This window comes from Panthera tigris, chromosome A1, assembly GCF_018350195.1.
Source record: "Panthera tigris isolate Pti1 chromosome A1, P.tigris_Pti1_mat1.1, whole genome shotgun sequence".
NCBI lineage: Eukaryota > Metazoa > Chordata > Mammalia > Carnivora > Felidae > Panthera > Panthera tigris.
In genome coordinates, this window is record NC_056660.1 from 136930597 (window position 1) to 136943978 (window position 13382).

The 13382-nt window shown below is 35.2% G+C and overlaps 1 protein-coding gene across 2 annotated transcripts in view; it reads left to right on the plus strand.

Annotated features, from left to right (window-relative positions):
• The window catches only part of FCHO2 (FCH and mu domain containing endocytic adaptor 2), a 120216-nt gene that overhangs the window by 23047 nt on the left and 83787 nt on the right, over positions 1–13382 (plus strand). For both annotated transcript variants that reach the window (XM_042988199.1, XM_042988189.1), the window contains exon 3: positions 10807–10881. In XM_042988199.1, the coding sequence (XP_042844133.1) occupies positions 10807–10881 (75 nt within the window). The remainder of the gene's footprint in view (positions 1–10806; positions 10882–13382) is intronic.

The window sequence follows — 13382 nt, forward strand, 5'->3', positions numbered from 1 at the left end:
GACTTGAGCAGAAATCAAGAGTTGGCCACTTAACTAACTGAGCCAGCCAGGCCCCCTGTTTTGTAAACCTTTTAAATATCTGATGGATCTGTACTAGATGTTCCCTTTTCATTCCTGACATCAGTTATTTGTACCTTCTCTGGATTTTATCAGTCTCCTTTGTCACTTGTTGGTTTTAAAAGTTTTTATAAAGAAGCAACTATTAGTTTTGTTGATCCTTTTTGAATATTTGTTTTTTATTTCATTAACTTTGTGTTCCTTATCTCTTTTGACTTTGTATTCAGTTTGCTGTTCTTTTTCTGACTTTGACATAGATGTGTGACTTAATGATTTTCAACCATTTTTACTTTTTTTAAGATTATTTTTTAAATGTCTATTCCTGAGAGAGAGAGAGAGAGAGAGAGAGAGAGAGACAGACAGACAGAGCATGAGCCAGGGAGGGGCAGAGAGAGAGAGGGAGATACAGAATCTGAAGCAGGCTCCAGGCTCTCAGCTGTCAGCACAGAGCCCGTCGTGGGGCTCAAACTCACGAACCGCGAGTTCATGACCTGAGCCGAATTTGGACACTTAACTGAGTGAGCCACCCAGGTGCCCCAAGATTTAATTTTTTTAGATAATCTCTTCACTTAATGTGGGGCTTAGACTCCAAACCCCGAGATCAAGACTCCCATGCTCCACTGACTGAGCCAGCCAGGTGCCCCAACCTTTTTTCATTTCTGATATAGTCATTTAAATCTGTAAATTTCCCTGAAGCATTGCTTTGTTATGCTTCACGAGTTTTGAGTAATAGGATTTTCATTATATTTAATTTAAAGATATTTTAAGGATTAAAGAATTTAAAGATAATGTGCTTTCTTCGTTGCCTCCCTGGGTTATTTAGAAGTAAATACATAAATAAATATGTATGTGATATATATATTTATATTGTTTGTTTTTGTTACTGTTTTTGTTTTTGAGAGACAGCTTGAGCACTGGAGAGGGAAAGGGAAAGAAATTCTTAAGCAGGCTCCACACCCAGCATGGAGCCCAACATGGGTCTCAATCTCATGATCATGAAATCATGACCTCTGCTGAAATCAAGAGTCAGATTCTTAACTAACTGAGCCACCCAGGCACCACTAGAAGTATGTTTTTAAATTTCCAAATATGTGATGATTTTAAAGGTATAGTCTAGCTCATGCTTAATTGCATGTGGTTAGAGAACATACTTTGTATGATTTCAGCGTTTGGAAATTTGTTCACACTTGGGTTATGGACCAGGATAGAGTCGGTATTGGTAAATATCTGCATATACCTGAAAAGACTGTATTTTGCATTTGTTGTCTATATGTATTTTTAGGGTAAGTTTGTGCATTCTGTTCAACTGTAATACATCCCTACTGGTTTTTATTTTTTTATCCTGCTTGTTTTATCAATTTCTGAGAGAGTTATATTGAAAATCTCATTCTGATTGTGATATTTCTGTGAATCCATATAGTTGTGTCAATTTTTGCTTAATGTATTTGAGGCATGTTAGTAGGGGGCTACAAAATCTTTTTTTTATCTTTTATTTTTTTAAATGTTTATTTTTGAGAGAGCGAGACAGAGTGTGAGAGGTGGAGAGGCAGAGAGAGAGAAGGAGTCACAGAATCTGAAGCAGGCTCCAGGCTCTGAGCTGTCAGCACAGAGCCTGACGTGGGGCTTGAACTCAATGGACTGAGATCATGACCTGAGCTGAAGTTGGACGCTTAACCTACTGAGCCACCCAGGCGCCCCATTCTTTTTTTTTTTTTAATTTTTTTTTTTAATGTTTATTTTTGGGAGATAGCATGTTCATGTGAGCTGGGGAGGAGCAGAGAGAGGAAGATAGGATCCAAAGTGGGCTCTGCACTGACAGCAGAGAGCCGATGTAGAGCTTGAACTCACGGAACCTTGAAATCATGACCAGAACCAAAGTCAGATGCTTAACTGACAGAGCCACCCAGGCGCCTCCAAATTCTTTTTTTTTTATTGAAGTATAGTTGACACACAATGTTAACATTAGCCTCAGGTGTATAGCATAGGTATTTCACAACTGTATACTTTATGCTATGCCTACAAGTTTAGCTACCATCTATCATTATACAGTGCTATTACTGTACTATTGATTATATTTCCTATGCTGTACCTTTCATCCCCATGACTTATTCATTCCATAACTGGAAGCCTGTACCTCCCGCTCCCCTTCACCCATATTCCTCCCCATTCCTTCCCTCCAGCAGCTATCAGTTTGTTCTTTGTATTTATAGGTCCGTTTTTGTTTTTGTTTGCTTGTTCCTTTGTTTTGTTCTTTAGATTCTACATATAAGTGAAACCATATGGTATTTGTCTGACCTACTTCACTTAATGTAATACCCTCTAGGTCCATGCATGTTGTTGCAGATGGCAAGATTACTCATTCTGAGTAATTATCTTTTCCTTCCTTCCTTCCTTCCTTCCTTCCTTCCTTCCTTCCTTCCTTCCTTCCCACATTTTCTTTATCCATTTTATCTATCAGTGGACATTTAGGTTGCTTCCATATATTGGCTATTGTAAATAATGCTGCAGTAAACATAAGGGTACATATATCTTTTCAAGTTAGTGTTTCAAGTTAGTGTTTTCATTTTCTTTGGGTAGATACCCAGTAGTAGAATTACTGGGTTGTATGGTATTTTATTTTTTGAGGAACCTCTATAATATTTTCCACAGGGACTGCATGAATTTACATTCCTACCAACAGTGCATTAGGGTTTCTTTTTCTCCACATCTTCGCTAACACGTGTTTCTTGTTTTTTTATTTTTTGTTTTTGATATTACCTATTCTGACTGATTTGAGGTAGTGTCTTACTGTGATTTTGATTTGCATTTCTCTCATGATTTGTAGTATTGAGCATCTTTTCATGTGTCTGTGGGTCATCTGTATGTCTTCTTTGAAAAAATGTCTTTAGATCTTCTGGGTTGGTACAAATTTAAAACTATTACATCTTCAGGATGAACTGCACTTTTTATCATTATGAAGTGTCCTTTATATCTGTGACATTGTTTATTGCCTTGAAGTTTACTTTGTTTTTGTAGGGTCATCGGTTTGCTTTTGGTGAGTGTTTGCATGATATATGTCTTTTCTTTGCTGTTTTCTTGTGGTGTAGTTGTGTTTCTTATTTTTAAAGGCACTTTGACAGTCTTTATTTTAATTGGAGCAGTTAGTCTGTAACGTACAGTAGAATTGCAGATATAGTTGGGTTCAAATCTGTTGTCCCAGAAGTTGTCATACTTTTTATGTAGAGGTCCAGAAAGTCACTATTTCAGGCTTTGTGTATCATCTGATCTCTGTTGCAGGTATTCGGCTCTGCCATTTTAGTACAAAAGTAGTCATAGCCAACATGTAAATAAATGTTCTTGGCTGTGCTAATAAACTTTATGGGGACAAAAATGGGCCATATTTGGTTGATGGTCTTGTAGATTGCCAAACTCTGTGTTATTTTAGTATTTGCTATTTGTCTTACTTGTTTGGTATTTTTTCCTCCTCTTTCTTGCCTTTTGGCCTGGTTTTTTTTTTTTTTTTTAATTCTTGTTTTTTTTTTTATTAGCTTAGAAGTAAAAACCCTCTTCTACTGTTCTTTTATTAGTTATCCTAGAGATTATAATATACTTAGTTGAGCTGTTAACTTACAATAATAATTGATCCTTTTACCCTCTTTCTGAAAATGTCGGAACCTTAGAATACTATCACGTCCTGACTTAATGCCTCATAGGACATTTGTGTGTATGTGTTTAACTTTGTCCTATGAACATTGAAAATTTTCCATTAAAAACTTTTTTTTTAATGTGGAAATACATTTCTTTAACTTTTTATTATGGAAAAATTCAAACTTAGTACAAAATGCATTAAATATATAAACCACTAAATAATGAACTCTAATATAGTGTCAGCAATTTTTGCTATTTTGCTAGTCTTGCTTAAAGCATTTCCCTAGCATCAAATTGTTATGTTCATGGATACTTTTTTTATATGTATCTCTAATACCTAAGGACTTAAAGAAGAATGATATTATTAGTCATCTAATAAAATTAGCTGTAACTTAGAAAATATTTTCTAATATCTAATCCAGCTGATTTATTCAAATCAGATTGTTACATATTTTATTCTTCTATATTCTTAGTATTTTGGATGGTCATTATTTAGATTTATTACAATTATTTACTTTTTCTCTGATAATTTGTCTTTTTCTCTTTTTTCATTTCTGTTTAAATTTTTTTTTTTAACGTTTTATTTATTTTTGAGACAGGGAGAGACAGAGCATGAATGGGGGAGGGTCAGAGAGAGGGAGACACAGAATCTGAAACAGGCTCCAGGCTCTGAGCTGTCAACACAGAGCCCGACGCGGGGCTCGAACTCACGGACTGCGAGATCATGGCCTGAGCCGAAGTCGGCCGCCCATCCGACGGAGCCACCCAGCCGCCCCTTCACTTCTGTTTTAAAAACATCTTAGGGGCGCCTGGGTGGCTCCGTTGGTTGGGCGTCCGACTTCAGCTCAGGTCATGATCTCACAGTTCATGGGTTCGAGCCCCATGTCGGGCTCTGTTCTGACAGCTCGGAACCTGGAGCCTGTTTCAGATTCTGTGTCTCCTCTCTCTCTCTGCCCCTCCCCTGTTCATGCTCTGTCTCTGTCTCAAAAATAAAAAATAGTAAAAAAAAAAAATTTTTTTTAAACGTTTTAAATATTTCTTTAAAAAAATTTTTTTTACATTTATTTATTTTTGAGAAACAAAGTGAGACAAAGCGTGAGTGGGGCAGGGGCAAAGAGAGAAGGAGACACAGAATCTGAAGCAGACCGCAGGCTCTGAGCAAGCGGTCAGCACAGAGACTGATGCAGGGTTCGAACCCACAAACTGTGAGGTCATGACCTGAGCCGAAGTCGGACGCTCAACCGACTGAGCCACCCAGGCGCCCCTTAAATATTTCTTTTAATGAGTATTTTCTGTTAATGAATTCTCAGTTTTTATTAGTCTGATCATATCTTTATCTTCATTTTAAAAACTTTTTATTATCGACAACTTCAAACACATATAAAACTTTACTCAGAAGTCATGAACTTAATGTAATGAACTTCCATGTTGTAATCACTGAGCATGAATACTTAGCAAAACACAACCAGTCTTGTTTCATCTGTTTTATACCACTGAGTTGTTGTGAAGCAAATCTCAGATTCAGAAACCTTACATTACATCCATTAGTATTTCATATGTATCTTTAGAAAAAATCTGTAGAAATATGAAGTAAATCTCAGATTCAGAAACATTACATTTCATCCATTAGTATTTAGAAAAAATAAAAAGAGCTTTTTAAAAAATATAACCACAATATGTTATCTAAAATTATATATTAACTTCTTAATATCAGCAAATATCCAGTCAGTGCTTTGTTTTCCTCAGTTGTCTTATATACACAGTACATGTGGTTGATTTCCTCCAGTTAGGATCCCATGAAGATTTACACATTTTGTTTGGTTGATAGTATTTTTGAGATTTTTCAAATGCTAATCTGTAGGTCTATCTCTCCACCACCTTCATAATTTTTAATTTCATTTTAGAAACCAGATTTATTTTTTTGTTCTCTAGAGTGTCCACTATCCTGGAATATGCTAATTGCATATCCATAGTTTTATTCAGTATTTTTCTTTGCTCATTTCCTATAAATTGTCATTTAAACCTAGCAGCTTGATCAGACTGAGTTCAGTATTTTGACAAGAATACTTCATAGGTGGAGTTGTGTACTTCACTGGAGTCATATAATTATCTGGTTATATCTGTTTTATTATGTTAGTAAGTATTGATTGTCACCTAGATCCATGATTTCATTAATGTTTTTTATTTCCAGTCATGTTTTTGCTAGATATTGGATTCTAGTTGGCAGGGTTTTTTTTGGTAAGGTTTTTTTTTTTCTTAGAGCAGCTTTAGGATTACAACAAAATTGAGAGGAAAATACAGAGATTTCCCATTTGTTCCCTGCCCTAACTTATGCATAAATAGCCTCCCCTGTCATCAACATCATTTACCAGAATGGTCTATTTAAAAGATTTAAAAAAAAATTATTTATTTTTGAGAGAGAGAGTGAGCAGGGGAGGAACAGAGAGAGAGAATCCCAAACAGGCTCTGCATTGTCATCACAGAGCTCATTGCAGGGCTTGAACCCATGAACCGTGAGATCATGACCTGAGCTGAAATGAAGAGTTGAGCGCTTAACTGACTGAGCCACACAGATGCCCCTTAAAAGACTTCTAAAATTTTTAATTGAAATATAGTTGACCTACGATTTATATTACTTTCAGGCATACAATATAGTGAATTGACAATTACATACACTACAAAAAGCTCACCACTGTAAGCGTGGTTACAGTCTATCACCATACAGAGTTTTTCCAGTATTGTTGACTCTTGTTCCCTATGCTGTACTTCTCATACCCATAACCTTTTTATTTTATAACTGGAAGTTTGTACCTCTTACTCCCCTTCACCTGTTTTCTCCATTTCCCCACCATCCCCTAGAATGGTACATTTTTTACCAAGGATGAACCTGCATTGACACATCATAATCACCCAAAGTCCATTGTTTTACCTTGGGGTTCACTCTTGGTATTGTACATTATATGGGTTGGACACATGATAATGGCATAGATCCATCATTACAGTATTATGTAGAATTTGTGAATTTATGACTGTCCTAAGAATTCTTTGCATTCTTTTGTATTGTTTTCATAGTTTGGCCTTTTCCAGATGTTATATAGTTGAAATCAGACAGTGTGTAATAGACTTTTCAGATTGGCTTCTTTCACTTAGGAATATGCATTTAAAGTGCCTCTGTCTTTTCATGGCTTAGTAGCTCATTTCTCTTTAGTACTGCATAATATTCCATTGTTTGGATGTATCATAGTTTATCCATTTACCCACTAAAGGATATCTTGTTTGCTTCCAAGTTTTGGCAGTAATGAATAAAGCTGCTGTAAGCATCTGTGTGTGGGTTTTTTGTGTAAACTTAAGTTTCCAACTCCTTTCGGTGGATACTAAGGAACTCCATTGCTGGATTATATAGTAAGAGTATGTTAAGTTTCATAAGTAACCCTCAAACTGTCTTCCAAAGTGGCTGTATCATTTTGCATTTCTGTCAGCAATGAATGAGAATTCCTTTGCTCCACATCCTTGCCAGTATTTGGTTTTCTCAGTGGTTCAGACTTCAGTCCTTCTAATAGGTGTGTAGTCATATCTTGTTTTAATTTATATTTTCCTGATGACATGATCTCTAGCATATTTTCATATGCTTATTTGCCAACTGTATATCTTTTTTTAGGGAGATGTCTGTTAAGGTCTGTGGCCCATTTTTTAATCATGTTATTCTAAGAGTTCTTTGTGTATTTGAGATAACAGTCCTTTTTCACATGGTGTCTTTTGCCAATAGTTTCTCCCAGCCTATGACTTCTTTCTCTTGACATTGTCTTTCACAGAGCAAAAGTTTTTAATTTTAATGAAGTCCACCTTATCATTGATTTCTGTCATAGATTTTATCTTTGTTTATCTAAAAAGACAGCACCTAAGACATCATACCCAAGGTCTTCTTAGGTTTTCTTATGCTTTTCCTAGGAGTTTCAGTTTTGTGTTTCACTGGATTTTAAAAAAAATTGAAGATCATTCTAGTATCTACTGTTGAGATGTCAGCTATCAGTAATTATTGCTTCTTTAGAGGTAACATTCAGTGGTTGGAAGTGTTTAGCTGCTTTTAAAATCTTTTAGTCTTTAATTTTCAGCAGTTTTACTATGACTAGGTGTAGATGTAGTTTTACTATGTGATGAGATGTATATATCTTTTTATTTATCCTCTTAGGGTTTGTTGGGCTACTTGGATCTGTGGTTTGAAACCTTTTGTCAGTTTTGGAAAATTGTCCATTATTATCTCTGAAAATAATTTCTTCTGACCCATTTTTCCCCCTTTACACCTATGTTAGAGTTTTTTACTTTGTCCTTTGTCCTTCTGTTTTCCATTCTTCCATTTCTCTTCTGTTTTCCATTCTTTTGTCTCTCTGAGCTTTATACCAAGATAGTCTTCTCATCCCTCTTCTGGTTTATTTATACTCATTATAGTGTATTGAATCTGCTATTTAACCCCATCCATTGAGATACTAATTTTTGATATTACATTTTTCAGATACAGAATTTGTATCTTTTTTCAAATTTGCTATGATTTCCTTTACTTTTTAAAAATGATTTCCATTTCCCTATTGAAATTTTTGATTTAATGTACTGTCTCCTTGAACATAATACATAAACTCATAAAGTCCAAGCTTTGTAATCTCAGCATTTGAAACATTGCTCATTTGTTCCTCCTGGTTTTTGTTCATTTGTCATATTTGCCTGATGGTTTTATGAATGTATGTTAAGACATCCATACAGGATCCAATATCAAGGTTTAAAAAGGTATGGTTTGCAGTCCCTTTGAGAACTTGCATACTAAACATTCATCCTTACTCTTTGAGTCTCAAAGGGTATGGGATTTCCCATGCTTAACATCTTTGGCGAGTCTCAATCTAGTTTTGTCTCCCTTGCTCTGTGAGAGTTTTTCAACTCTGCTCCACTTCTCAGTCTCAGCTGCTGCTTCTAGATGCCCCCCAGGGAAAAGCTGGCCGACATATCTGACTTACTTTTCTGGATAGCCTTCTCTTAAATCTTGGCTTACTCATTGCTCTTTTTTTTTTTTTTTTTTTTTTTATTTTTTTTATTTTAGGGAGAGAGAGAGAAAGTGTGTGCAGGGAGGGGCAGAGAGAGAGGGGGACACAGAATCTGAAGCAGGGTTCAGGCTCTGAGCTGTCAGCACAGAGCCCGACGCAGGGGGCTCGAACTCGACAAACCATGAGATCATGACCCGAGCCAAAGTTGGACACTTAACTGACTGAGCCACCCAGGGGTCCTATTGGCTTACTCAGTCTTAACTGCCTCCTTAGCTTCTGTTGCCTTTTAGCCCCCTTTCTCCATATTTTTCTGGCTTTCCTCATCAGGATGTTTTTTTGTACCAGTTTACTATTGCTGGAGATTGAATCATTTTTTTGTGCTGTTGAACTTATCCATTGAGATAGTAATATTTTTTTTCTGTATTAACTCTTTTTAGATGATCAGAGTACCGCCCCTGTGATATAGTATATTAAAAAGACACACAGAAGTTTAAAGGAGAAAAAAAAAAAGTCACAGTCCCATCAGTGAGAGGCAATTACTAATAATAGTTCCTTTTTGTTAGCTGGTTTTTGTGAGCAGGGCGCTGGGGAAGAGTTTGAAGATAAGCTTAGTTTGAATATTCTGAGTTTGAGGGGATTAAGGTACCTAAGTAGGGTTATGCTTGAGACATTTAGATATTAAATTGATGGTTTGATGTAAGAACAGTGTGGAGATCTGGATTTGGACATTAAAAGCAGAAAGTTTCAGGGCACCTGGGCAGCTCATTCGGTTAAGTGACTGACTTTTAGTTTCAGCTCAGGTCAAGATCTCACAGTTTGTGAGTTCAAGCTGCATGTCAAGCTCTGCACTGATGGGGCAGAACTTGCTTGAGATTCTCTCTCCTCTCTCTGTCCCTTCCCTGCTTTCACTCTCTCTCTCAAAGTAAATAAACATTTAAAAAAAAAAAGTTAGTTGAACCTGTCAAAGTAGATGGAAGGTCTTTGGTGTTTTGTAGATTATATTTCACTGTTACAGGTTGCACAGATAGAGAAGGGACAGGGTAATTGTGGGAGAGATAAGACAAAACTTAACTTTTCTAGTGTTAAGAAGGCCAGTACAGTCTCATATTTTGTATTTGAGATTATGTGTTTAAGGGAAAAATTGTTTTCTTCCATATTTAATGGTTTGGTTGATTTTTTTTTAAAGCCTAAAATCCTATATGCTAAATTAGTGGTTATATAAAACACAGTTTTCAAAACATTTTTTTTAATGTTTATTTATTATTGAGAGGCAGAGACAGAACGTGAGAGGGGCAGAGAGAGGGGGAGACACAAAATCTGAAGCAGGCCCCAGGATCCAGCTGTCAGCACAGAGCCTGATGTGGGGCTTGAACTCATGAACTGGAGATCATGACCTGAGCCGAAGTCAGACGCTTAACTGTCTGAGCCACCCAGGTGCCCCATAAAACACAGTTTTTTAGCGTGAAATACTTATTTATTAGTGTTTTAGATCTAATCACAAAATAGATTAAGCCTTGATAACTTATGTTTGGCTTGTCCAAATGACAATCATCAATCTTTTGTTCTATTAAATGTGCATAATAGTGAAATCACAGTATTAAAGAATAATAAATCTATGTTAACTATACTAGAGAAGTATTAAGTACAAATGACTTTCACACTGAATTAGTTTACAGAGAAATAAAGAGAGACAGTCAAGAAGCAGTGCTGTTGTACTTGTCGTTCAAATAACCACTGATACGTTAAAATAAAAAGAGTAATGATTTCATTTAATTTTTGGGATACAAATTTTTTTAGTTCTATACCAGACCAGTTCTTTAAATATATGTGCTCAAAGGGCATTTAAGGATAGGCCTGAAATTTATGACCACGTATTTGTTTATTTTTAAGTAAGCTCTGTGCCCAACATGGGGCTTGAACTCACAACCCCAAGATCAGGAATAGAATATTCTACCGACTGAGCCACCCAGGTGCTCCAGTACCTACTTATTTTTAATATATATTTGAGTTTTTTGTTTATACAGTTTTAATTGTATTTTGATAATTTTTCTGTGTTTGAGAGCTCTTATCATACGGAAATTTGATTTAACAGAGCTACAATAGAAGAAGCATACTCCAGGTCAATGACAAAACTAGCAAAATCCGCAAGCAACTATTCACAGCTTGGGTGAGTTAATGTCTTTGAAAAACTTTTTCAATGTTGATTTAGGCACAGTTCTTGAGAATGTTAGGTTCTTATTGAAGATTAATTGTTGGTAAATATAATAATATATAATGTACTGAAAAATGTTTTTATATATGAATATATTCTTGACTTAATAGAAAATAGAATTGAACTAATCAGTTAATGCAGTCTAAGTAAATGAAACCCATTTTCCCCTTTATTTAACTACCTAGTCATTTGGTAGTATAATTTTGAGATCATAAATGTTATCTATTGTGCATGGTTATTCTAGTTTTCTGTAAGTTCACTTAAATTATGTTGAATAGCGATCTTTACAAAGTCACTTAAACTTGACTGAAATGATTAAAATTTATTAAAAAGGTCTCATGATTTTATAGACTATTAAATATTTCTCTTAAAAATTTGTGGTGAGAAAATATGTTCTTTGAAAAATGAATATTAAGAATACATTTTAGGGGTGTATAGGTGGCTCAATCAGTTAAGTCCCAACTATGGCTCAGGTCATGATCTCACATTTCGTGAGTTCAAGCGCTGTGTCAGGCTCTTTGCTGACAGCTCGCAGCCTGGGTCCTGCTTCAAATTCTGTGTCTCTCTCTCTTTCTGCCCTTCCCCTGCTTGTGCTCTCTCTCTCTCTCAAAAATAAATTAAAAAAATAAATAAAAGAATTCATTTTAAATAAGATACGCTACATGGCTTTAGTAGTTCTGGGAGGAGATATTGTATAATTTATACCACAAAAACCCTGGGAGGAATATTTAATCTTTTTTAATTATCTAAGAATTGGGGAAAGGTATACTTTAAGATAATTTAGCAAGTAATTCACCTGTGAATCCCCTGAAATTTTAATAGGTATTAGTTCATATTTTTGATGAAGAGGGTTTTTTTTTTTTCAATATATGAAATTTATTGTCAAACTGGTTTCCATACAACACCCAATGCTTGATGAAGAGGGTTTATACCATCTATTAGATTCACAAACGGTTCCCTGAACCAAAAAACTGGTTAAGAATGAAAATATTCTTTTGTGTGGTTGAATGAGTTTAAATGAAAATCTTGCTAAATTGTGGCCTAGGTAGAGAGTTGTACTCTCAGTTCATCCTCATCATGGTGACACTGTCCATTATATTAAGTGTTGATAGTTGCAGCTAAGAGGACCTTCTGTAGCCCTGCACTATGGCTAGGAAGGCTGGGGAGCTGCTACCTTTTTCACCCAGAGGAGAGTGGGGACTGTTAGTTGATGACCATCTAGTGTTGTTTTTCCTCCAGTTGTCTTCCAATTCTTTCTCCCACCCCCCCACTCCCTTGATACATCACTTTTCTGGCAGCCTCCTTTTTCTAAAGCCTTTATGTTGACATGCTTCTTCTAAAACATTATTTATTTATTTACCATTGTAGAAGGGCTAGAAGGTAACTGGAATAGCAGAAGCTGGCTTTAAACAGTTGGTTGTGGTTTTATTGTAGGAAATTCTACCCTATTTTTAGTTGTCAGGTGAGAGATACAAAAAACATGAATTAACTTCAACTGTGTTTCTGGATAAGATATTGACAACATTTCTGTCTTTGGAATGTGTACTTCTCATAAATAATAGATGATATTTTATGTGTTAGTGTCATTACTTAAGATCATAAATATTTTAAATATTAATATTTTACTGATGGATATTTAAGCAATTGAATTTTCTCTTTATTTTTTTTGCATTTAAAAATACTTTGGACTTGTCAGTTTTCTTTCTTACTGCTTACTATATATTAATATATATTACTTGACCAGAAAAAAAGGTTTGTATATCAAACTTTTAAAATGTAAAGAAATTTGACATTCCTTAAGGAAACCTGTATTTAAAGAAATCTTATGTTGAACCCCTTTACAGTGTAAAGAATCCTTTGGTAAAGGTACACTCCCATCTTTCTGCTTTGTCCAGTCCGGACTACCATGTATCAGGTTTACATGAAGTGATATATATGTATTTTGGTGCTGTAGTGAGTGGATAATTTTCAGTTGTCTATTTTTATTCTCAAACTCCTCCTTTTAACTCCTTGCCAGCTGATTAGATTTTAAAGTTTAAGTTGAAATCTAATCGGAGCAGCCTTATTCTAAGCATGTTAATTTTCCTGTTTGAACTTCTTTATTATTGCTTAAAATGATCATTATGTGTTAGCATTCCTACTGGGTAGGAAATGTAATAATTTGAAATGTAATAATTGGTAGGAAATATACATAATAGGATAAGTAATTTATTTCTTTACCCTCTTGCTGTGTGCTGCTATTTGTTTTCTAGAAGTTTTGTCATAGAGTAAAACAGGTGCTGTTGAAAATATCTTAGGAAGTACTTGAAGAAAACATAGGGTAAAATTATCTGTAGATCATTCCTTATTGACTAAATTGGTTTAAGCTAACCATTGACATCCTAAATACTGTACTATCCAAGATGCAATAATGTAGTAACTTTTGGACATACTTGAATGTACTGAAAATACTAAAT